This window comes from Siphateles boraxobius, unplaced genomic scaffold (assembly GCF_051911475.1).
Source record: "Siphateles boraxobius isolate OS27281-9 unplaced genomic scaffold, OSU_SipBor_1 130, whole genome shotgun sequence".
NCBI classification, from domain to species: domain Eukaryota; kingdom Metazoa; phylum Chordata; class Actinopteri; order Cypriniformes; family Leuciscidae; genus Siphateles; species Siphateles boraxobius.
Genome location: NW_027508734.1, coordinates 1,990,001 through 2,016,345, shown reverse-complemented (window position 1 = coordinate 2,016,345; position 26,345 = coordinate 1,990,001). Strand labels below are relative to the sequence as shown.

General features: G+C 37.9%; 2 protein-coding genes across 3 annotated transcripts in view; both read left to right on the top strand.

The window, feature by feature from the left end:
- The window catches only part of LOC143736753 (uncharacterized), a 43,273-nt gene extending 21,318 nt beyond the window's left edge, over positions 1-21,955 (top strand). The window contains exons 14-34 of the mRNA XM_077227429.1: positions 1,065-1,112; positions 1,187-1,270; positions 1,355-1,402; positions 2,251-2,319; positions 5,166-5,216; positions 5,312-5,377; positions 11,917-11,973; positions 13,036-13,125; positions 13,204-13,251; positions 13,334-13,399; positions 13,480-13,530; positions 14,535-14,579; positions 15,638-15,700; positions 15,782-15,880; positions 15,960-16,013; positions 16,098-16,172; positions 17,374-17,460; positions 18,373-18,412; positions 18,493-18,547; positions 20,086-20,419; positions 21,280-21,955. Of these exons, the coding sequence (XP_077083544.1) occupies positions 1,065-1,112; positions 1,187-1,270; positions 1,355-1,402; positions 2,251-2,319; positions 5,166-5,216; positions 5,312-5,377; positions 11,917-11,973; positions 13,036-13,125; positions 13,204-13,251; positions 13,334-13,399; positions 13,480-13,530; positions 14,535-14,579; positions 15,638-15,700; positions 15,782-15,880; positions 15,960-16,013; positions 16,098-16,172; positions 17,374-17,460; positions 18,373-18,412; positions 18,493-18,547; positions 20,086-20,419; positions 21,280-21,693 (1,944 nt within the window). The 3' untranslated portion in view covers positions 21,694-21,955. The remainder of the gene's footprint in view (positions 1-1,064; positions 1,113-1,186; positions 1,271-1,354; positions 1,403-2,250; positions 2,320-5,165; positions 5,217-5,311; positions 5,378-11,916; positions 11,974-13,035; positions 13,126-13,203; positions 13,252-13,333; positions 13,400-13,479; positions 13,531-14,534; positions 14,580-15,637; positions 15,701-15,781; positions 15,881-15,959; positions 16,014-16,097; positions 16,173-17,373; positions 17,461-18,372; positions 18,413-18,492; positions 18,548-20,085; positions 20,420-21,279) is intronic.
- Positions 21,956-24,001: 2,046 nt separating this feature from the next.
- Positions 24,002-26,345, top strand: part of apold1b (apolipoprotein L domain containing 1b) — a 15,677-nt gene continuing 13,333 nt past the window's right edge. Inside the window, exons 1-2 of one of the 2 annotated variants that reach the window (XM_077227462.1) lie at positions 24,002-24,327; positions 26,289-26,336. In XM_077227462.1, coding sequence (XP_077083577.1) covers positions 26,301-26,336 — 36 coding nt within the window. In that variant the 5' untranslated portion in view covers positions 24,002-24,327; positions 26,289-26,300. The remainder of the gene's footprint in view (positions 24,328-26,288; positions 26,337-26,345) is intronic. The other variant, XM_077227464.1, reaches the window with a different exon arrangement.

Genomic DNA, 26,345 nt, shown 5'->3' with positions numbered 1-26,345 from the left:
AAAGTGCCATTTTTAAGTTTCCACATCACTGTGCCATAACCCCCCCCCCCCCCCCCCCCCAGTATAAATAAACATAAACATATTTTAAATATTCATAATGGCTAACACAGAAATAGTACAGAAATTAAAATGTTTCTCATGAAATTAGTTTTAGATTTGTCATCTTTGTTTTCAGGCCTGAATTATACTTTGAAGAACAGATTGGACCTGGTCATTCGTGTTTTTACTGACTTCTTTCAGTTTTCTTAAAAGTGTTACACTTCCACTTGGCAACATAACTGCAATCTCTCTACTTTTAATGAAGACAACTGTGTGCTGAGCTTCAGAATGTAAGCTAAACTTTCAGTTTCATGTGCGGCAGTTTACACGTCGGCTTGCTGAAGAGATGAGTGTTGCAGCAGCGCTGTCATATCTATAAACCGGGAGCCGTTATAACACTCGCATGTTTTTTGTTTTGTTTTTACCAATTTGTGAGGAGTAAAATGTACATTTGTGACTTCAACAAGCATATATAATGCATATATGCATTTTGTTCATTTTCATCTGGAATATGTAAAAGTGTGCTCTCAATCAGAGAGTTTCCACATGCATCGCAGTCATTTTAATATGTATGGAATGTTTAATAGGGACTCTATACACTTGGTTGAAATTTAAAGCATTAACTATTTACAGCGGAACGAGCTTTAAGGTGTCAGTTGGATAACTTGTTTGCGCTGATGTTTTGACATTGAGACCGATGGTTTGTTAGAGCTGCACGCTTTCATTGACTTGTGCAGTTTAATACTCACACTTTAATAATATTAATAACTCCTAACTTAATAAAACAAGCTGTTACTACAAGGAATTATTACATCGATATGTAGATCTGTATATAGGTGGGAGGTAGGCTACTTTATTTGAATGAAATGCATTCACCCCTCTCGCGCTTGCTTGCGTGCCGGCGATTAACCCTCCGCGTGCCAGTTTAGGTTGCCGACCCCTGGTCTATAACGAGACAATATTTTGTCTAGCCAACTTTACCGAATCATATCTTCAGTGTTTCTGATGTTGTTTTATTCCTTCAGGCGAAACACACTGAAGCTTCAGCTAAAGGATTCCCTGCAGACTATCAGGTTTGTTACATCAGTTATACATTATTATGTTAAATATGCGTAACGTTTGACCTTTGACCTCACTGTCTTATTAGGCTGATTTAACGTTCTCATCAAAAACTGCTGATCTCAATTCGGCTTTTGGACCGAAGAAAGATGAAGAAATGGACGTCAAACCGGTACGACACACACATTTGTGCTGCGATTTCACCTCAATATCTGCTGTATCTTTAATATATTTATTTCTTATATTCATTTTACAGAAGCAAACAGAGAAATTCAAGCCTCCTGTGCCACATCGACCATCAAAGGTATGAGAAATATATATAATATTGGTGATAATATATATATATATATATATATATATATAGGGGAAATATGGCTGGTAACTTTAGATTTAAAGCCTGGATTTTTATGTGTTTAAAACAATGGTATATAATAATTTATATATTATTTATGTTTTAATAAATACTTTAATTTTGAATGTATAAAATTGTGATGTATTTAATAAAATAGTTCATACATTATTATTTAAATTATATAAATAATTTGATTTAAAAATTATTATAAAGTATTTTATTTATTAAAAAAACGTAAAGAATATGCAGATAATTTATTTTATCAAGTAAATATTACATTCGGTTAATCTTGCGTTGCTTTTTTTCCAAATACAAATAAAAGGGAAAATTATTCTTTAGACATTCGAGACTTAAATGAAATAGAATATTTGGACACTTCAATAATGTTTACTTCCTGTCCCTATGAAGCCCCTCCCTCTGAAAAGCACACTGTGCTCTGATTGGCCGGCTGGATCAGTGTGTTGTGATTGGTCGAGAGCTTCGAGTGTGTTTGGGAAATGCCCCGCCCCTTACCATAACCACCAGTTTAACACACTACTAACTAACTCAACCAGGCCCCGCCCCTTTATTCTGCGCATTAATTATTATAATGAGGAATATTGTGACGTGTTCAGGAGTTCAGTTGTGTTTAATCTACATAACTTTATCTCATGTCTGAAGGACACTTCTGCAGTCGTTCTGAAGTCGTCACACACTCCTCCGTATTTACTCTGGCAGAGCTGAACACAGAAACTCAAATGATGACTGCGTTCTTTTTGAATTTATCTCATTATTTAAAAATGTGTGTGTTCTGTTTGCAGTCCTTCTCCAAAGATCCCTTTTTGGAAGGAGACTTGGATCTCGGCGCTTCTCTCCATGACACGCATCCGGTAAATCCATTTCCATTCGTAGTGAATGTTTTCTGCGGCGGTGTTGGACTTTATACTGAGTTCATTAATACACACTCACAGCTGGAGGTTTTATTCACACAAGAGCGTGTCTGATAATAGTAGTATTTATGAGGGGGAAATCAAAACATTCATTCCAAATATAATTAAAAAAACACACAAGCACTTTGACATTTGTGTGATATTAAAGGGGCACTCGGCAACTCTAGCTATTTCTGCGCTGATTTTCACTTTTGTTGTCGCATGTTTTCTCACGAGCGCCCCCTACAGCTGTGAGGCGTATATTTCACAACACTGTCGTAAAAAAACTCACTTGCGGCGTCTCCTCCCCCTTTCTACCGCTGCTCATGTGCTCTTGTTATTATCAGAGTCGGCCAACTTTATCGTGTGGAGATATGTCTACCGAGGTGGGTAATACAATATACACATTGAGGGCTGCGTGTGTGTTTATGTCGAATTACCATAAAGCAGTTTGTGTTTCTCGCTCGTTCTCGCTTCTCACGAGACTTCCTATTTCCAATTTACCGGGACGTTAATCCTCATGTTGCAAGGTTGGTTTTCCGCCTGGGAACGTTGGTGGGAGCGAGGAAAGTCACCATTCTCACCAGAACAGGTTATTAAACCATCCAAATGATTTCTAAACGGTTTTATTAAGCTGAAATAGTTGCCGAATGCCCCTTTAAAGGAAAAATAACATAAAAATAAAATAGCCAAAGAAAAAATACAAGATAAAATGTAAAAATAAAATAACAAAATAAAAATATGAAATAAAAATTATGTACAAATGATATACAATCATTAAAATATTTAAAAAAATAAAAATAAAAGAACAAAATGTTAAATTAAATTAAATAACAATGAAAAATAAGATATAAGCAAAATGGTTGAGATGCATCAAACAACAAAATAAAAAATATGAAATAAATATATACATTTTGACGTGAATATAAACAGTTTTTAAATGACTTTTAAAAAAAGGAATATATATATATATATATATATTTATATATATATATATATATATATTTATATATATAATTTCTGAAGCAATGTCGTTTCACTTAATATTTTTTGTTTTTTCATTGTCTGTACATGTCTGTGACCAGCAGATGTCAGTGTTAATTCAGTGTCTAATTCAGATACTATTGCAGTTTTAATTAAAAAAAAAAAAAATTAATTTTAATTTCAGTTAGAGTTTGATTAATTTTGTATTTTTTTTTTAAATATGTTGAGATAGTTTTAAATATATATTTTTTTATTATATTATATGTTATTATTGTACATGAATATTATTTTGTCAGAACACTGATATCTTGGCAATTCTTTATGTTGACTTGAGAACAGGGCCGGCCCGTGGCATAGGCGGAATAGGCAAATGCTAGGGGCGCCACTCAATAGGGGCGCCAAAATGAGTGAACGAGTGAATATATATATATATATATATATATATATATTTTTTTTACTAATACTATTTTAAAAACATTAATACAAAATACAGCGAGTGCTTGATCAGTGCGTCAGAAACAGAGCGCGCGCGATCATTTACTGTTGGTAATCTGTTGTGTAGCGTCGCCCCTCGCCGCATCCAATGTAGACAGCGCTGCTTTTTCGTTTGAGGGCACTTAACACACTCAAGCACTTAACACACTCAAGCACTTAACACACTCAAGCACTTAACACACTCAAGCACTTAACACACTCAAGCACCCCGTAGAAACGGGCCTGGCAGCTCGCGCCAGGTCTAGACATGGTGAAAGTTACCTGATTGTGACGGATGGCCAAATTTACATGACATATTTTAGATTAGCATTATAGTCTGCAATAGATACAGTGCCAAACGGAAGAGAAGAGGATAAAAGGGGATAAAGACAGAGGTAATGTAATGAATGAACAGTTTATCTAATTGCATAGTAGTAAGATATGTAATTTAATGGCAGTTATTTTTACCTTAAACTTTAAGCTAACAGTTGTTCTGAGTTCTCCAGAGGCCACAGACAGTGTGATTTGTAACAATCACGTCAGTTTTTTAGACGCATTCACTATCACTTTTATTATTAATGTTTTGAAGGGGATATATGGCTTTTTTTTTTAATTTATTTGCCAAAATTAATAATGATATTTATATTGGCTACAGGTTTATTAAAAGTAGCAACGTTTTATGTAAAATTAACATTAAAATAGACATTTCGCAGTTTCATTCATGGTGGAAACGTGAAACGTGCCATAGTTTAGTGGAAGTTTGCTGTCATCAACTGCAAAACAAACACTTTTGCTAGCGCTCAATGAATAGTTTGTGCATGAATGACATTTGGACTATGACATCACTGTTTTATCCAGAGCGGCTGTATATACTGAACAAAATTATAAACGCAACAAAACTGTAAAGCTGTAAACCTGCCTTGAAATATTCTATATTGTAAAAAGCGCTATAAAAATAAATGGGACTTGACTTGAATGCTAGGTGTAATGCTCTTGCTATTTGTGTTTAGGCTGTAATGTGTGTGTGTATATATAGGATAAATAATCATGAACACAATGACAGGGTGAAATGGGCTGTGATGCATGGGGCACCAGGTAAAATCTTAAAATCTTGCCTAGGGCAGCAAACTGGCCAGGGCCGGCCCTGCTTGAGAAGGTTTGAGTTAGTTTGAAAAGCTTGTAGTTCTTAACTTTATAGCAGTTCGTAAAGCTATAAAGCTATAAAGTTTTTAAGGCCGTTCAGTCTCTCAGGTGAGAGAAACCCCTCTCTGGGTGGTTGTTAAGGTGTTGCTATGCGGTTGCTAGGGTGTTCAGGGTGTCTTTAAGCTACACATGATTTCCTGTCGTAGATTCCAGAGATCGATGACGAGAGAAACACGGGGGGGATCGATGATGGACAGGTAGAAGAGAGAGATCTCTCGTCTTTCTGTTCTGTCTTTCATTTTCGCATCAACGCATTATTTTAGTCACTGTTATTCCTTTTTTTTTTAATCAGAAACACAAAAAGAAGGTCAAAGTCAAGTTTGTTCCTCAAAGAGGGTTTGTTATCGGCTTGTCCAGGGTAAGTCTGTTTTCTATGATCGCTTATATTAGTTTGTGTTTTTAATGAGAGTTTTGCATTTGTTATTGGGTTGACAAGGCTGATAATGAACGCCACATTTAAAAGTATTTTCAGAAGAGAAAGTATTTACAATCTTAAAAATACTGGGTTGTTTCAACTCGCGTTTGGGTCAAATATGGACAAACCCAACCATTGGTTTAAATTTGTAATACATGTTTTAACCCAACGGTTGGGTTTGTCCATATTTGACCCAAACGGGTTTGAAACAACCCAGCATTTTTGAGAGCGAACTTACTGGATACTGTACACACTGTATTTTAATGCATAAATATAATGCATTATGCAGTGATAAACAGTGCAGTTCATTTATTTATTTTTTAAAGCATCTCGTCACGCTGATGCTGAATTTCATCTGTGCATCTCATGTAAAGGCCATTTCACTATGGCAAGCCGTTTTAACTTTTATTCATTTCCAGGACATGAATTCTTGATATCAAAAACGTCTCAGGTTACTATTGTAACCATAGTTCCCTGAGAACAGGGAACGAGACGATGCGTCCATCGACGCCATGGGAACGCCCCCAGCGTGACTGCGTCTGAAGCATCTATGTCAACTAGTCCAATGGAAAGAATGAGCGTCACGGGCGGGTGACGTCATGACCAGGATATGATAAAAGCACATCCGGTGCAAACCGGCATTAGCTTCGAAAATTGCCGAAGCAAGCCGATCACAGGGATGCAGGAAGTATGGCAGGGTGACGCATCGTCTCGTTCCCTGTTCTCAGGGAACTATGGTTACAATAGTAACCTGAGACGTTCCCTTACGAAGGGAACTCAACGATGCGTCCATCGACGCCATGGGAACGAGAATACCCAAAGCGCCAGAATTCCAAGTACCTGAGTGTCAGTCTGTTGTAACTAAGCACTAAGCACCTGAGAACCTGGGGCAGCATCCAGGTCCAAGCTGTAAAACCTCATGAATGTGAGCGGTGAGGACCAGCCCGCCGCATCACAAACGTCTTGGAGAGAACTCCAGATAATACGCTTAGAAGCCATACTCCTAGTGGAATGAGCCCTGACCACCAAATGGTTGGCCAGAAGACTCACAAGCAAGAAGAATAGTCTCGACTATCTATATGCTCAATAGGTTGGATTTTCTCGACAGAGAAGTCCGATGAACATAAGTGTCCAGTGCTCGCACTGGCACAAGAGGTTCAGCTTTTCCTGGTCCGAAAAATGGGGGAGGACAGAAACCTGCAGCACAATAGGCCTCGGAATAATGGTAGGCACCTTTGGAACATATCCATGTTTCGGGTAAGATTGCCTTGGCCATCCCGGTGCACTCAAGGCAGGTGGGGACCGAAAGGGCCTGAAGGTCTGACTCTTATAGGGACGAAATAGCTAGCAGAAAATAGAGAAGTTCCTTTCTTTTAAGACTGAGACCAAATCTAAGGGCTCGAAGGGAGCCCCAGATAGGCCTTCTAGAACTATTGCAAGGTCCCAAGCCAGCACCTTAGTGCAAGTTGCATGCCTCAGCCTCAAAGTGCCACGAAGGAAACGAGTGATCAGGGGGTCTCGACCCAAAAATGTACTACCCACCAGGGCGTGGAAAGCCGCAATGGCCGCCACACATATTATACCTTAAGCGTGGAAGGACATAGACCTGATACAAAGCGTTCTTGCAGAAACTCGAATACTGTGTTTACTGAACAGTTAACCGGATCCCACTGACGCTGGTAACACCAAGAAGTGAAAAACTCTCGAAATAGTGAATATAGTTTCCTCGTAGCGGGAGCTCTGGAGCTTAGAATGGTCTAAACAACCTCGGTTGAGAGACCACTCTATATGAGTTGGGCCCCCTCAGAGGCCAAACCCACAGTTCCCAAATCCCCTGCCGGGGGTGCAATATTGCATCCCCTGCCTGAGACAGAAGGTCTCTCCTGATCGGGACCTCCAAGGGAGGTCCGTCGAGGAGAAAAATTAGGTCCGCAAACTAAATTCAGCTCGGCCAGGGTGGTGCTACTAAATAGGCTTATTCCATCCTGGCGGATTCACTCCAGAACTCCTGGGAGCAGAGCAACGGAGGGAAATGCGTACAGACGTAGCCTCGGCCACGTCTGCACCATAGCATCCAGCCCCGAGGGGACTGGTTGAGTGAGGGATAACCAGAGTGGACAGTGCGTCGTATGCTGAGACGAGAACAAATCCACTTCTGCCTGGCCGTAAAACTCCCATATTTGCTCCACCGCCTCGGGGTGGAGTCCCCTGGCCTCAGCCCCTGCCTCGACAGGGTGTCTGCTCCAATATTCTGGCCCCCCCTGGAATATACACTGCCCTCAGACAGCGTAATTTCTTGAGGGACCAAAATAAGAGGCCACCAACGTGTTGTCTGTGGGTCAAGAACCAGAGTTTCCTCCATATAACCAAGGCGCGGGGATACTGCCGCGTGATCTTGATCGTAAGGAGTGGGTTTCCCCTCAGGGAGAACCCTCTGGTCCTGAACCACCTCTGTAAAGGTCTCACGTACAGCAGGTCAAAGGGTATCACATTGGACGCTGCTGCCCTGAGGCCTAACAGTCACTGTTCCAGAACAACACATGATGGCCCCTCAGGTCTGGGAGGAGATGTCTCAACGCATTGAAGACGACCACCATCTCTAGGCAATTCATGTGCCAAGAGAGATGATGACTCCTCCACAAGCCCTGAGCTGAGCGGCCTTCCAATACCGCTCCCCAGCCGGTGAGGGAAGCATCTGTCGAGATCACAACTCGATGGCAAAGAGCTCCCAACACCGGACCCTGGGTTAAGAACCAGTGTTTCCTCCATATAACCAAGGTGCGGAGACACCGCCGCGTGATCTTGATCATACGAAGTGGGTTTCCCCTCGGGGAGAACCCTCTGGTCCTGAGCCACCACTGTAAAGGTCTCATGTACAGCAGGCCAAAAGTTATCCCGTTGGACGCTGCTGTCACAAGACCCAACAGTCTCTCTAACTGTTTTACAGTGCGTGACTGGCCTAGCCTCAGCTCTTTTGTGGCTGTTAGGATAGCAGCTACACGAACGGGCGACAGAGTGGCCCGCATCGTCACTGAATCCCATACCACACCAAGGAAAGTGGTTCTCTGTACTGGAGAAAGCACACTCTTCTCGGCATTGAGCCTCAACCCCAACATCTGCATAGGAGCGAGAACGACACCTCGGTGCCGAACCGCTAACTGTTCTGATTCCGCTAGAATCAGCCAGTCATCTATGCAATTCAGAATGCATATGCACTGCAGCCTGGCGGGGCCAGAGCTGCGTCTACACGCTTCGTGAATGTGCGGGGTGATAGAGCTAGACCGAAAGGAAGTGCCTGATACTGGTGTTCTTTGCCCCAAAGAAACCCTCAGGAACCTCCTGTGCTGAGGGAGGATGGAGATATGGAAGTATGCGTCTTTTAGATCTATCGTGACAAACCAGTCCTCGGATCTGATTTGAGTCACGATCTGTTTGAGTGTCAGCATTTTGGACTTGAGTTCCAGCACCAAACACTCCAACAGACGAAGATCTAGTATGTGACGCAGCTCTCCATCCTTTTTTGGAACAATGAGATAACGACTGTAAAGACCCGACGCAATGTCGGGTGAGTACACCTGCTCTATAGCTTTCTTTGCTAACAGGGCCTTTACCTCTTGCTCCATTACCAGAGCCTGCTCGGAATGCACTAACGTGAGCAACACCCCGTTGTAGCCTGGAGGACGAGAACCAAATCTGCCTCTTACTACTAACTGCAGGACCCATAGAGATATATTTGGCAGTAGCTTCCGCGCTGCCAGAAAATCTACCAAGGGAACCAGCCCCTCGAGGCTGGCCTCTGGTATAATAAAGACAGCCAGTTCGGGGACCTGAAGCATACTGGCAGGAACCACCCGAACTGACTGTTTTCGAACCCCCCTCAGAGGGCGCATTCCGACGCAATGTCGAGTTGACGCTGCGCCAGAAGCTCGCTGGAGACCGCTGCGCCCCGAAGCACCAAGGGTGGCGGGGTTGGCAGAACGGTCCCCTGAGGGCACCGAGATGGAAAGGGCACCGTATAATGAGGTGTACACCATTCCACCCCGGTTGGGGCTGCCCTCACCGGTCTGACGCCGGTGGCGCCAGACCTTTTCTTTTGAGCCGCAGCCTTCTCAGCGTGAAGAACGGTCCTCGGATCCGGCTTCTGCTTTGAAGGCTTTGGCTGCTGTGTTGTGTATGAGAAACTAGACGGCTGGAGCTGCTCACGCCCAGCAGCCCCAGGGGGTTGGACATAGCGAGGGAGAGATTATCTTGTATCTTTCTCTATGATTCCCATCAAATTGAGCCAGAGGTGTCTCTCAGTGACCACAAGGGCTGCCATCCCTGAGAGATAAATCTGTGGCCCCGACGGAGTTCTCAAACCCCATCGGGCCAAACTCCCTCACTTCTGTCCAAATACCGCAGCAGGTCAGCCTGATATGCTTGTAGCACTGCTATGGTGTGCAAGCAGGCCCATGCTAGACCCACTGCCATATATGCTTTTCCCACTAGATTAAAAAATAGTTTTCTTTAATGGTTTAGTGAGAGAAGCCGACGCCTTCAGGTACGATACTGAACCGGGAGACAGATAGCTCGCAAGCGTCTGTTCTACCCGGGGTATTGCCCCATAGCCATACCCTCTTAACCCCCAAATATCTGAATATACATGAATGTGGGGGCTAAAAGACAAGAGGAGTAAGGCTTTTTCCATGATCTAGACAGCTCGCTGTGCAGATCGGGAAAAATGGAAGGCCCCGTGATGGAGGTGGAAAAATAGAGGGAAGGAAACTCGTTTAATTTATTTTATTTTTAGGACGAGTGCCCCCTTATTTCTGCTGGCCATAAATATTTAATTTATCTACAGCCTTAGTAAACACTTCCACCAGCTTATTATTTTTTATATATATATTTTTTATATATATTCACTTTATTTTATATATAATATATAAACTATCATATATATATATATATATATATATATAGGCTATATATATTTCTCATACGCTGGGGAAAGAGATGGCAAATTCACTTCCCCCATGATTGTGTCACTTTCAATGCCCAGCACATCTACCTCCTCGGAGGTAGAGCACTGAAGCATTGATTTCTCTCTCTCCCCGGGCGGAAGAGACCGCAGCGCGGGCTTCCGAGACCGGCGAGAGAGCACTGGATCCCTCGTGGAAAGGGAGGAGATAAGATCCGCGGACCCGTCTCCAACCCCGTAAAGAGATCCTATTCGCGATCCACAGGAATGCATTCTCCGCGCTGCCTCGGCAGACGCGGGACCTGTCACCCTGAGAATTGCGAGCCCGGCCACTTTCCTCGAAAAGTGACAGGTGGGAGCGGAGCATGCGAAGCGAAAGCTTCTCACAATGTTGGCAATCAGCCCCCTCGGAGGCTGATACCGCATGCTCTACTCCCAAACACATCACACAAACCTCGTGTGTGTCCCTACTCGTTAAATAGCGCGAGCAGGGAGAACACAGAGTTGTGCAATTGTTTAGTTTCCATAAATATATATATCAGACAGACAACAGTAAATATAACAGACAGTTTGACACAGATCGCTTGCTGAGGCAACAGAAGCTAATGCCGGTTTGCACCGGATGTGCTTTTATCATATCCTGGTCATGACGTCATCCGCCCGTGACGCTCATTCTTTCCATTGGACTAGTTGACATAGATGCTTCAGACGCAGTCACGCTGGGGGCGTTCCCATGGCGTCGATGGACGCATCGTTGAGTTCCCTTTGTAAGGGAATTCAATTTTCACTAGTTAAAATAATAATTCTTGATATCAGAAATTAGATTTCTACTAGAAACAATGGCAATTTTTTATATCAAGAATTACATTTCCACTTGTAACAATGCTAATTCTTGATATCTGTAATTGTATTTTCACTAGTGAAATGTCACCATAGGCTGCCATTCGAATTCAATTGTTTATTTCAAGAATTGATTTCTTACTAGTTGAAATTACAATTTCACATATCAGAAATACAATTCTTACTAGTAAAAACCTACATTTCTAATTACGTTTATTTATTTGTAATTCGCGAATTATAGACGAACAACGGAAAAATGTCTTCATGCGTTAAAATAATCGTGAATGTAACTCGACACCCTTGCCTCATTTAGTATGCGTGGTTCTATGAATATGCAAATGAGCCCCGCCTCCACTCACTCACTCAGTCCGAGATCCACTCGTTGACGATCACACGTTGATCTGATTGGTTACAAGGTAGTTTGTGACGTCAGAAACACCAGCGATTTCAAACCGTGTTTTTGAGACTGTCTTTGGTTCACTGCAGTTTTAAGGAGAAAATACTCAGCAATGCTGTCGACTTATGAATTTACACATGCTTTGTCTTAAAGCATATTAAAAACACCACATAGACACATAAACAACATTAAACACTGGATTTTCACCACAGGGGGACTTTAAGATTGTTATCCATACTGTATTACACTGCAGAAGATATTTAACTGGTGTATAACGGTGTGTTACAGCAGGACGAGGATGAACTGAAGGGAGCTTGTGGTTTCACTCCTCACACACATATTAAGGTTTGTCCGAGTTGTGTGTGTTTGTGGACCCGGTCACACTAAATTTGGTCTATAGCACGCATTGTGTTTACCGTGCGTTTTATACGCGAAAATGAGTTTTTACGTGCATATGATATCCATGGGTACACTGTAAAAAATGATCGTGATTTTAACAGTAAAAAATGGTAAAAATGCTACAGTAAAAAACTGTTAATTGGTTAACGGAAAGTTTCCTTACTATATACGGTAAACAAGTGTGATATATATACAATGGTACATTTAATGTAATTTTACTGTTAAATACCGTTAAATTTACAGTTTTTGGAAGTGAAAAAGAACACATCATTGTAAAATTTACAGTAAAAAAACATAAATTGACATTCCCACAATTCCCTGCGTGACACTTCACATTCGATGTATTTTTTTTTTTAATAATTATGTTTCTTCATAATTTTTAGTTTTTACCTAATCAGTTATGTACATTAGGGTTTTATGTTACATTTAATGTTGTTAAATTAATGTTTATTACATTTTTAAAATGTCAGCATGTTACCATGATGGTGATTAGTGTTTGTGTGAATGACACCTCATAGCTTCTATATAGTAGTATTAACTTTCTTGTGGAAGAACTGCTCGTGATGAGCTTTGATTGATCATGTGACTCTCATCACTGCTGTGATTGGTGGCTGTCAGTGTATTACAATGGTACAAAACAGATATTAACACTTCAATAGGTCAGTAAATTAACATTATATCAGATAATGAAATACAGTTTACTGCTGTAAATTTTAAGCTAAGTCTGTAACACCTAAAATGTTGCCGTATTTTTTACGTTAAATTTCTGGTAACCACAGCTCATTTAGGTTTTTCCCGTAAAATTTAACTGATTTTTTTGTTTACAGTGTAGGTTTAGTAGTGGTGTGGGGTGTGTGTGTGTATTACGCGCAAGAAAGTGTTATCAAATGCACGTAAAAACTTCGTAATTTTCGCGTATAAATTGCACGATAAACACAATGTGTGCAATAGAGACGTATTTTCAGATGTGTGTGTGGGATTATTAACACAGATCAGCTGTGGTTTCAGGATCAGGACGGGATGCATGAGCTGAAGGGAATGAGCGTTTACACTGAAGACACATCTCGGAGAACCAGTTCTTCACCAAACCATTTCAAGGTTCAAACTAAACCATATTCATTTCTGGTCACTTCTTGTGAGGTTATTATTGCTCATATGAACTGTTTTTTTCCCCAGAGTTCATATTCCAGTGGGTTTATGAGTCCTCCTTCGTGGGATTCAAAGGTAGGGCTTTGATAGGAAGCATAACTCTTTCTTAAACCACAACCAATGCAGAATCATCACTGGTTTAGTTTGATATTTTCAGGCGTCCGATCTCTTCGCGACTTCAGACTTCAGTGAAAAACATCAGGAAACGCAAGACTGTCGACCTGTACGTTTACACAGCATGATCTCTGTGAAGCTTTCAATGCATTTTAAGTTTATATTAATTTCTTATCTGTTTGTATACAGAAGAAACCGACGAAGTTTAAAGTCCCGCGTTTACACCGCCGACAGTCGAAGGTAAATCATCAGTTTTTATTTCAGTTTCTTATTTTAGCGCTTGGACATCGTTAAACGAGAAACTAGTTATCGAAAATTTGATTACATTTTATTTTTATATTTCCCATTTTCATTTTAGTTAAAGTTTTAGTAATTGTGTTTTGTCTCTTTCTGTTTTGTTTTTTTGAATTCATGTTAATATACTTAATATATATATAATGTACTTTCTGTAAATTAAACGAAATGTTGCCTTAAAATGTTGAAATAAAATAATTGATTATAAAATAAATGTTATGTTTTTTATATATTTTAAAAAAAATCAGTTAGCATTTATTTTATTGCAAGTATACATGCTATATCATTAATATAATCAGGTTTTTATTAATATTTTAAATTAGTTTTTATTTTTATATCTTTCATTCGTTATTTTTTTTAGTTTTTTATATAATATATTAAACATGTATAGTTTTAAAACAAAACATGTATAGTTTTATATAGTTTTAAAAATACTATAAAGCTCTACATTTTTTATTTCAGTTTTAGGTTGAGTTATTTTAGTACTTAAATAAACGTTGACTAAAAAGGAAATAAAATAAACTACTACTTGAAATAAATTGTTTTATATACTTTTTATGAGTTTAACTTGATTTCAACTTGTAAGATGTTTCTTATGGTTTTAGTTGACAATAATAACCATGGCTTTACGTAGTTTGCAAAAAAAAGCTCTACATTTTTTCTTCCAGTTTTAGTTGGAGTTATTTTAGTACTTCAAGTTAAACTCATATGAAACATTTTATTTCAACTAGTATTTTATTTTATTTCCTTTTTAGTCAACGTTTATTTTATTTCAACTTGTAAAATGTTTCTTATGGTTTTAGTTGACAATAATAACCATGGCTGCATAATTTTTGGTGTATTTAAAAACCAGTTCTGACCATTTTTGGAACATTAAACGATCTACAAAAGCAATAAATAGTGTTTAAACGGCAGCTGAATTCGACACACTGTTCGTTTGTGTTTTATAGAGCATTGAAGAAGCTGAGATCAGGCCGACTAAAGATCATGATGAGGTGAAGCTCGTCTGTTTATTTCCCATCTTTCAAATATTTCTCACATTTTCACTTGATCTTATTTCAAAGGAATGTTCTTGCTTCAGTTCAGATGATATGATCTGTGATATAGACGAGGTTCACTTGTGTTACAGTAACACACCTACAGCAGAAAACTAGTTTTGTTAAAGCATTTACATTCATTATTTCATAAGAACCTTTTTTTGTTGTTGAGTAAATTAGTGTTGTTTGAGGAACTACTTTTCTCTATGGATGAACTTCTGTTTCTGCATTACAGATATAATTTATGTAAATGTGCGTCAAATCACTTTTTGATATCAATGAAAGTTGCCCTGTTATTCTGGTCTCAAACTATGATAACTAGGAATTATGTAAAACTCAAGTAAATAAATATAAATACAAATTATATTTATGTAAGATGATATTTATTATTATTTATACACTGTAAAAAGTTATGTTTTTTAGTTTATTTTTAACTCATCAAAATTATGCACTTTTCAACTATTTTAAAAGTTATACAAGATTCAACAATTTTTTTAAGTCAGTTTAATGTTAAGTTTAAATTTTAGGTTTAAATTACTTAAACATCCAAGCTGATTGAAGATTTTTTTACAGTGTATTTATCTTATTATTCATGTATTATTCATGTTTTTATTTACGTATGTTCATAATTATATTTTGTATTTACATTTATTTATTTATTCATTTTTAAATTAGTTAATGGAGTTGATGCTGTTGATGGAGCTTAATTTGGTTAAATTGTATTAAATCTTGTTAAATGAAAAATTATATTTATATAATATTATGTATATTTTATATTATAATTATATGTTGTATTTATGTGTATAAATAAAAAATACAAATATTATGTGTACATAATATGTATATTTATTCATATGTTTATTTATATTTATTTGTTTATGATTATATTTATATTTTTTATTTGTATTTATATTCATTTTTTCTTTAATGCGTGGACAAGTCAAAATTATTTTCTGTTGTAGTCAAAAATATGCCACATCTGCTGTTGATGAAGTGTTGATATAAATTTCCCGCAGTTTCCGCAGATGAAGAAACCTCCTCTTCTTAAAGTGCCGCCGCTGTCCCGCCGAGACTCAAAGGTGCCATTCTGACCCTCTTCTCATCTCACTATTTAAATGTTAGTATTTTCCTAAAGCGGTGTTGACGTGTGACGTGTGTAGGCCGCGGAGGAGGACGAGGTCCCTCAAAAGGGTGCAGATCTGTTCCGGGCCGGAGACCTGGAGCTGGAGGAGGACTTCAGATGGGACGAGTACACACCGGTATCTGTTCTCTTTTCACTCTCATGCTTTTATGTTGTTCACGCAAGCGAGTTTAGCACTGACGGCCCCTCTCACACAGGACAGTAAACCACAGAAACCTAAAGAAACTGACACGCATCACAGAGGGTCAAAGGTCAGAGTGCCTTCATCTCAATCTACTGTCCAATAAACTCACTCACTACCACTTCATCTGGTACAAATCCTGCTTTTTTTTCAGGATGCTTTTCCCGAAGACTTTCTGGAATCTCCTGGTGCCACGTCTGGAAATTATTACGTGTCTGACGCTGCTAAGGTATTCAGCAAAAATGTAGTAGTAGGGCCCTATTAAATCCCTTTCATCTTTTCCCAAATTTAGTTGTTTTCCTTTTTTTCATTTTTCGGGATTTTTTGGAGTCCAATTTAATGGTAAATAAAATTTTAGTAATCAAAAAGCATGTGCAATTAATTGAAATCATGAAACTCATAAAATTTTACAACAATTAATTAAAATTCTCAAATTCCATTTATCTTTTTTACCAAATTCTCTGTTTTCTGTTTTAAGCTTAAGCTGTGAATTTTAATGTTTTAATTAAATTGTAATAATCAAAAAGCATGTCTAATTCATTGAATTCATAAAAGCAACAATTTAATTAGTCTAATTTAATGGTAAATAAAATTTTAGTAATCAAAAATCATGTCTAATTAATTGAAATAATGAAAGGTATACAATTTTACAACAATTAATTAAAAGGCCCTATTTTTTCTCAAATTCAGTTTTTTTTTTTACCAAATTCTGTTTTCTGTTTTAAGCTTAAGCTGTGAATTTTAATGGTTTAATTAAATTTTAATAATCAAAAAGCATGTCTTATTCATTGAATTCATAAAAAACAACAATTTATATCCAATAATAATAATAATAATCGTTTATTTTATTTTTTTATCCAGAAACTCTGTGTTGTGTATTTAAATTTTTCTGGAAATCAAATGAAGGCATAAAACATTAATTGAATCGACCTTTTAATCATATGAAATTAAACAAACTTTTTTGTCAAACAAAATGCTGCACAACAGCTTTACTATCATAATTAAAACATGGAAGAAAAATTGATTATTCCATAAAAAAATTAAGTTTTAATAACAATTTATAAAATGTTACTGTACAACAGTAATATATTTCTGTTACAATTTCTTCAAGTTGAACCGAACTTTTATTTTGACGGGTTGCCATGAAGACCTTTGAGTTTATGTGTGTTTATGTTATGGTGATAGTTTTCCTGTGTCAGTATGATTTAAGTTTACTGATCTGCTTTTTATTTATTCATCAGATATTTGACAGATTCCGTGTTACACAGTAAATTCAGTTTTTATGACTGGATTTCGCGATTCCGTCCGCATTTTCTATTAGGCCCTATAACACGAAATAATAGGCCTACACATTTCTGTGATTATAGTCATCATCTCTGATTTCTGTCTCTGGTATTCGTCTCATTCTCCATCACGTCTCTCTCTGTAAGGCTGAGTGGATGTCGGCTCAGATGGACATGAAACGACTGAGAGATCAAGAGGAAGAGCAGAAGCGTGAGGAAGAGGAGGATGGAGGGGTCAGTAAATTCATGTGTGCATTACGACCTTCCTCGTCACGTTTTCTTCTTCCGTTCATTAAGTCTATAGATTCTGCTGTGCTGTTTATACTGTAGTGTCTGTGTATCTGTATTTCGTAAAATGATGTGATTTCGAAAAAGTTGCTAGCATATTTTTAACATGTTTTAACAACTTGCTAACATGTTTTAGCATGATCACATTGCTAGCATGATTTAGCATGTTGCAGGCATGAATAAGTGTAACCCTTCCACCCGGGTCCTACTCGCCCCTGCGTACCTCTGTGCGCGCCTCGAACCCAGGTCTCCGGCGTGAGAGTCAGGCGCCCTAACACGGAGGCTAAAGACTGCAGCCTCTAGCGTTAGTCGCTAGACTAAGAGATCAGAGGAGTCAGGTTTACTCGCGTAGCGTCTAGCTGGCCTTCATTACATAAGCACCTTGCTAGTATGATTTCATATGTTCCTAACATAATTTAGCACATTGCTAGCATGTTTTTGCAGGAATTAACACTTTAACAGACATGTTTCTTGTTTAAATTAGCACATTGTTAGTATGATTTCACATGGTCCTTACATGATTTGTCACATTTCTGACATGGTTTAGCATAATACTAGCATGATGTTTAAACCTTTTGCTAGCTGGATTTATCCCAATGTTAACAAGTTTTTGCTTGAATTAGTATATTTGTTAGCATGTTTAGCATGCTGGTAGCATGATTTAGTATGGTACTAGCATGATTTCTTGTGAAGGGGTCAGATTCATGTGTGCATTATGACATTCCTCGTCACGTTAACTTCATTCCACTCAAGTCTATAGATTCTGCTGTGCTGTTTATTGCAGTGTTTGTGTATCTGTCACTTTCTCTTGATGTGATTTTGAAGTATGTTTGTCATAAACGTGTGTTTGATTGGCAGGACACTGACAGTCTGATGGAGTGGTGGAATACAGTCGAGCGTGAGTCGAGATTAATTCACTAATTCACCCGGTGGTCATCAGATCGAAATCATTTCACATTCAATCTCTGTGTTTTTCAGTATGGGATGAAGTACCTTCGAACGAGAGGATCAGCTCTAAAGAGGAAGAGACCATGTAAGATTCACAATGTCATAAGATAAGTCCAAAATGACCAAACCTTGTGTGGTCTGCAGATTAGCTCAAGAACGGTGCGTAGAGAGCTTCATGGTACTTGCGTTACTTGTCTGACTGCATTGTGCCAAGTGTAAAGTTTGGTGGAGGGGGGCCCAGCCAGCACAGCCATGTGGGGCCCAACATGGGTTTGCCCAGATGAAATGAACACTGCTCAGTGAGCACACTACAGGCTGTTAAATGTAACACATATCAGTGTTGGAGTTAATGAGACAATTAATTGATTGAGTAATGATTGAGCATTATTGATGAACAGCTGTTGTTAACAAGCAGAATCACTGAAGAAAAGAGAAACACAAGAACTACTTCCAGCCACAGCCTTAGATTAAATCAACTGAAGATAAAATACACAAAATCTCTCAAGATCTGATTAAACAACTCCACAAACAGCATTACCAGCTTCACTTATTACTAACCAGGTTTACTTTATTTCTGCTAGACGTCTACAGAAGTTCTTATTGAAAATTAACAGAGGTTAAGATGTTGATTATTTATTGAAAATAATAGTTTGGTTTGGTGTCACCATTATGGTGATCAGTGTTTGGTTTAGTTGGGCTCTTGACTTTTTAACTTTAGCTTTTCTCTGCTCAGCTGTATCTGATTGTTATGTTGAAAACAGCAAGAGAAAATGCAATCAGATGCTATAAACTGATTGATGATCAGAATATAATCATCTAATTATTTACACGGGGTTTTCGTGTAAATAAGAGGCCAAACCGCATGGAAATATCTGCATCTTCCCTTCGTGTAAACGGGGCATTAGTTTCATCGAAAGGAACTCAATGCTTCAGCATACCAAGACATGTTGGACAATCTCGTGCTCCAAACTTTGTGGGAACAGTTTAGGGATGTTCCTGTTCCAGCATGACTGCACACCGGTGCACAAAGCTGGTCCATAAAGACACGGATGAGGAGTTTGGTGTGGAGGAACTGGACTGGCTGCACAGAGTCCTGACCTCAACCCGATAGAACAGCTTTGGATGAATTACAGCGGAAACAGTGAGCCATGCCTTCTCGTCCAACATCAGTGTCAGACCTCACAAATGCACTTCTAGAAGAATGGTCAAAACTACCATAAAACACTCCTAAACCTTGTGGAAACCTTCCCAGAAGAGCTGTTATAGCTGCAATGCGTGGAGCAACTCCATAATGAACCCTACGGATCAGGAATGTCATTAAAGTTAATTTGCATGTACTGTACAGTCAGACGTCCCAAATATTTTGGCAATATAGTTTATCTCCCAATGGGGTGCAAAAAAAGGAATTCAACTGAAAATGAATTGATTTCTCTGACCCCACTGGGTAGTTTATTCTTCTTGATTTAAGAACATTTAGATATTTAGCTGGAAAACCGACTTTTTGCAGTGTTCAATCAATCAACTCGTCATTGATAAAATCCTAAAGTCCTGCCGTTTGTCTTTGTTTTTGTCTCTTTTAAGTGCCACACGTATTAAGACTCAGTCCTCTTTCTCTCCTGTCAGATCGTTTAAAGCGGTGGCCGATAAGGTCCATCGTGGTCTCCGCGTGTACCTGAAGCTCTTCATGGAGCGAGCCGAGCTTCTCTACCAGCACGTGCTGATCTTATACGGCATCGCCGACGACCTCAGCAACTTCCACCATCGCACTAAAATCGCCAGCATCACGGGGGGAACGACCACAGCCGTGGGTGGAGCTGCGGCCATCGCGGGACTGGCACTGGTTCCAGTCACGTTCGGCGCTTCCATCATCATCTCGGCCATCGGACTGGGCGTCGCTACAGCGGGCGGCATCACGGCGGCTTCAGCCACCATTTCAGACAGTATCAACAACATGCATGTACGTTTATGTTCATTATCATATGCACCTGTTAGATTATTACAAACAAACCCCTTTTCTGTCATTTTGAACTATTTATGTCGACACTTTAATAAAATTGGCTTCGCTGATCTTTAGATCAAGCCTCGTTAACATGTACTAGATGAGTAAAGTTTGATGACTAACTTGGATTAGCACATTGCTAGTATGTTTTAGCATTATTTAGGACTTTGTAGACATGTTTCCTGCTTGAATTAGCACGTTACTAGTATGATTTCACATGTTCCCATAATGATTTAGCACATTGCTGACGTGTTCTAATATATTTCTAGCATGATTTAACACATTACTAGCTTGTTTAAACATTTTGCTAGCATGATTTAACAATTTTAACTTGTTTCTAGCATTAATTAGTACATGATTTAACACATTGCTAGTACATTTTCTTGTTTTCTAGCATGTTTTACTTGAAAAATCAGTGCAGATTTTACAGCAGAAAGACACGTGTAGAATGCACTGAAGAATGTTTGTACAGTTTTACTAAAGCATGATTTATGATGTTGTTAACATTTTTAACATTTTTCTATCAGGATTCAACACAATGTTAACATGTTTATTGCTTGAATTAGCAAATTGCTAACATGTTTAAACATGTTGCTAGCACAATTTAGCACATTGCTAGCATGTTTAGCATGCTGCTAACATGATTTAGCACATTGCTATGTTTTCTTGTTTTCTAGCATGTTTGATAAAATCAGTGCAGATTTTACAGCAGAAAGACACGTGAAGCACGAGCTGAAGAAGGATGTTTGTACAATTTTACTAAAAGACTTTTACTTGATAAAACGGTCTAATGTTGGTTTTGCTCCATCCTCCCGCAGGACCGTAAGAAGATTGAGGTGATCGTTCAGGACTACGAGGTGCAGCTGGTGGAAATGCAGCGCTGTTTACGGTTCATTATTGAAGGTCTCGGGCGACTGCGCGCTCATCCGCTACTGCGACGCAACAACTACTACACCGGCGACTGGGAAGTGCGACGGGCGCTGCAAACCATCAGCCTCGTTACTGACCCGGTCGAGCGAGCGGAAGAGATAACTAACAGTACTCTGGCCAAGCTAGCCAGTCTGCATTCAGGAATGGACAAGTTCTTCACTAAAGACATGAAGGAGGTGAAGAAAGGTTGTAAGAAGGAGGTGACGGCTGAAGTACGGAGCCTGGCTAAACAACTGCAGGAGGGTTTAGTGGAGCTCAACTCCATCCGAGAGGAGCTGCTCGATGCCACCGGGAACATCTGAAGGCCCATTGGCTGCTTATGCTGCTCATTTGCATATAGTTAAACTCTCCCCAAGAAGCTGGAAATCACCAACATAATCACCAGCAATTCCGAATTTCTTTGAATTCTGAGTTTACATCTCGCAATTCAGTTTTTTTTTTCTGCCATGGACATTTAAAAAGAAAAAAAATATATTGCGAGTTTATATCTTACAATTCAAACTCTGGAATTCGGAGAATTGCATATTATATCGTCAGAATTGCGAGTTATAAACAAGAAATTCACACTTTGTGAATACAATTTTTTTTATTCTTAATTAGAAAAACAATTCTCGTAATACCGAATTTGTCACAATACAGACTTTTTTTCTTAGAATTCTGAGTTTAAATGTCGCAATTGTTTTTTTCCTGTCAAAAAAATATATATAATTGCGACTTTATCTCACAATTTTAAAAAAATTCTCATACTTCCGACTTTTCTTAGAATTGCAACTTTATATTTTGCAATTGCAAGACATGAAGGAGGTGAAGCTCAACTCCATCCGAGAGCAGCTGCTCGATGCCACTGGGACATCTGAAGGCCCATTGGCTGCTTTGCTTTGCTGCTCATTTGCATAAAATGAAACTCTCCCCAAGGAGCTGGAAATCACCAACTCTCACTGAAAAGTCCGGAAGTAAATCGCTTTCAGTGTGAACGAATCTTACAAGGGATTGAAATTAGTTTTTCTCTTCGGAAAAAATGTCTCTTGATAAAACTAGAAATATATTCAGCATGCAAATGAGTGCAAGCATGCGGGAGCTTGTTTCCGCCACGGAATAAAAAATAAAAAATTGTAAACAAGCAATTCCGACTTTCTTGGAATTCTGAGTTTAAATCTCGCAATTCTGTTTTTTACAAAAAAATAATAATTGCGACCTTTTTACACAATTAAAAAAAAAAAATTCTTGGTATATCGAATTTGTCACAATTCAGACTTTTCCTCTTAGAATTGTAAGTTTATATCTCGCAATTGCAAGTTACAAACACAAATTTTGACATTTTTCTCACAATTGCAAATTTATTTAGTCAGAATTGCGAGTTTTAAACAAGGAATTCTTACTTTTTTCCTCAAAATTCTAAGTTTACATAGAATAAAAAATAATAAAAAGGTAAAATAAAGATAAAAGGCAAGATTTTATCACAAATCTGACTTTTTCATCGAAATTGTTTGTCTCACAATTCAGACTTTTCTTGGAATTGCAAGTTTATATTTCACAATTGTAAGTTACAAACAAGCAATTCCGACTTTCTTGGAATTGTTTTTATTTTCTGCCTTGAAAAAAAAGGCAAAGGTAATTGCGACTTTTTATCTCACCGTTTTAAAAGCATTATCGCAATAACGATAGCAATTCTGACTTTTTTTCCTCAGAATTCATTAAATAAAAATAGCGAGTTTGTCTCACAATTCAGACTTTTCTTCTTGCAATTGTGAGATATATATTCTAAGTTATAAAACTCGCAATTCTGAGAAAAAAAGTTAGAATTGCAAGTTATTAACAAGCAATTCAAACTTTCTCGGAATTGAGTTTACATCTCACAATTCTGTTTTTTTTCTGCCATGGAATAAAAATGACTTGTATTTTTTTTTTTATCATGTAATACTGAATGTGTCACAATGCATACTTTTTTTCTTAGAATTTGAACTTAACATCTCGCAATTCTGTTTTTTGTTGTGAGATACAAACCTAATAATTGTTTATTAGGTTTGCCTTTTTAATTGTTTAAAAATTAGCGGAAATAAACTTCCATACAAGCATCCTCTGCACAAATATTAAAATATTAAGAGTCCAGAAAAAGTAAACCTGATATTTTCCCCATTAGAACAACAGTTCCCATCATGCTTTGCTGGACTACATAACCTAAAAACAAATGTTGTCTATATAGTATTTCTAGGCCTAGTCACAAATCATCTTTCATATTTAACTGTTCTGCTGTTGCCAGAGTTTGTGTTTAAAATCCAGTTTTTGTTTACAATCATTATGGTGAAAATGAAGCCCACAGACAAGATGTGTTTTATGTAGCCTACAGTAATTGAGATTGTATGCTTTGGATGCAGTGCATTTTTAAGTAAATCTGTCATATGCTCTTGTTTTGAACAACTGGTATTAATAATATTACCAACACTAAAGCTGTTGCTGGGTAAAAAATCGTGTCTTGACATGATTTTGTACAATACAGCAATGAAGATATGAAGTAAATAAAAGTGATTTCAAATATAGCTCTGTGATTACTTAATCAGTTATGCAACAGTTAACACTTTACATGCAACTTTGCTAAGCAGTGAAATCAAAGCAAAGAGCTCAAGTTCGAGTGGAAAATCACTCTTTTTCGACAAACACGCCCCGTGATCATGTGCTGAAGTTTTTCGAGGAAGAGACGGTGGACTTGCAGGGAAATAGTTTCTTACCTCAGGACTTGAACAAACTGTTCTGTTTTAAGTTGTTTTGTTTCATGCTTTCAGTACTTTTCGTATTTAAGACCTGTCAGATTTGTGCGGGCTTTTTTCGAACATCTTCGAATAAACGGATCCTTTTAAATGTTTTAGAACACTGAAAACTCTGTGTCCGTTTGTTTTTGTTTTGTTTTGGAAGAGAAGAAGGTCTCGATCATTGTAAAGGTACGAGTTTGCTTGGTTGCGGTTAAGCGAGTTTTGTTCGAGTGTGCATGGTTATTGTTTTCATGCAACTTCTATTCTTAATGGGGAAGTTGAAAGAAGAAAAATATCATTGCCGTTGCAAGCTGGGGAACTTTTGTCATGTTTATGACTTGGTCTTTGAACGCATTTCCGTGTAGGCTATATCGTCCGAAGCTTTAATTTCAAAACACGTTCGCGCTACCCAACAACCTTTATTTACTTCTTTGGCCTGAAGCGAAAGTTTCTTGACCGGTTACTCAATCAGACAGTCTTATAACCTCATTAATATTCATGAGCCATGCCTTGTCCTCAGGACTCGTCACATGATCACGCTCTATAGGCTTTTGTAAGGCGTGTCAACTTAAAAAAAACAAAGGATAAATTCCTTTGCTTTCTGTATTGGGAGTTAGCGTAACTAGTGATGGCAGTTTTACACTGCGGGCGAGGCCAGCTTGTCGATTGTTTTTTAGTTGCAGCTTTATTTGTCTAGTTCAAATGTCTTTTTACTATATCTTATGGTTAATTTTAAAATTTTGATTCTTGGTAACCTACACATATGATCCCTTAAAAGAAACCCCATTCCAACTTTTTTTGTCAAAATTATGACCGTCATAATTTCAACTTTTTAATTTACCTAACAATTTTGATTTGTCAATTTTTATTTAAAATGTATTCACTATGACGTCTTAATTTCGACTGTCATCATTTTAATGCATGACCTAATTATGACATAAAAAGTAAAAGATTATGAGATAAAATTGAAATTAAAAAGTCAAAATTATGACTTTTGTCAGAAAACTCAACTTTCAACTCAGAAACTCAAAATTGATCAAAGTCGAAATTTCTTATTTACTGTCATAATTTCAACTTTGTCATCTGTTTGACTTCATAAAAAGTTGAAATTGACATCGTCATAATTTCACATTTTTTATTTAAACTACCTTACAATTTAGACTTTTTATGTCATACTTTTGTTTTATTTTTAATCTATTAATTATGATGTCTCGATTACGACTGTCATAATTAAAATTTATTTCCTAATTATGACACAAATTATGGCTTAGTCAAAATGTCAATTAGGATTTACAGAAGCATATTTTTTCTTATGCCTTTATAATTAAACATTTATACCACATATGTAAATGTATGTAAATATGTTCATATGTAAAGTTAGGCATTTATTCTGTGTGAGGGAAAATACTGTAATATTATAAATATAGACAATATGTTATGCAAAAATAAAATGACTAATATTTCAATACCCAAGTGATTTTATAGTGATTTTCACTGTAAATATTGTTCCAGGACAGTTTTACAGAAATGCTTGTGAACTTCTCGCTGGAAAGATGAACGCTTAGAAACATTTACTGATTTTTTTTTTCTTTTTCTGCCCAACCACAGCCTGAGTCAACAGAATAAAATAATTGCAATGATTTATTACCAATATTCATTTTTACACCATTTTTTCTCTCTGAATTGTAAATCCGAGTTTGAAAGCCCCGATTCTACATTATGACCTCAAATTACATAATTCATATTCCGAAGCTGAGGCTTGCATATGCGTCAGTCAGACATGTGTGTCGCGTTGTGTCAAGATAAAAATAGTTATTAGTGTCGCGTCAGTTGTGAATCATCGGTATTGAGTGTTTACAACCCCAACAGAATGTGAGTGACTGTAAATAAGGAGTTCAGGTATGTCTGATGTATCTTTGAGGTTATGTATAGTGTTACGTATAAGTGTTTACTCTCTATTTACTTAGCATTCAAAAGACCTGCGGTCAACGGTTAAAAAGCAGATCCACTCAACGCAGAAGTAAACGCCCCCATTCAGACTTACACAAACATGATCCAGTTCAACCAGTCACTGCATTAATGATCTTTAATTAAAGTGCTGTTAATTAAGTGTGTGTGTGCGTGTGTGTGTGTGTGTGTGTGTGTGGCAGGAAGGACTGGTGATGCAGAAACTAAATCCCTTTAAATCTTCTCCTCAGGTAACAACC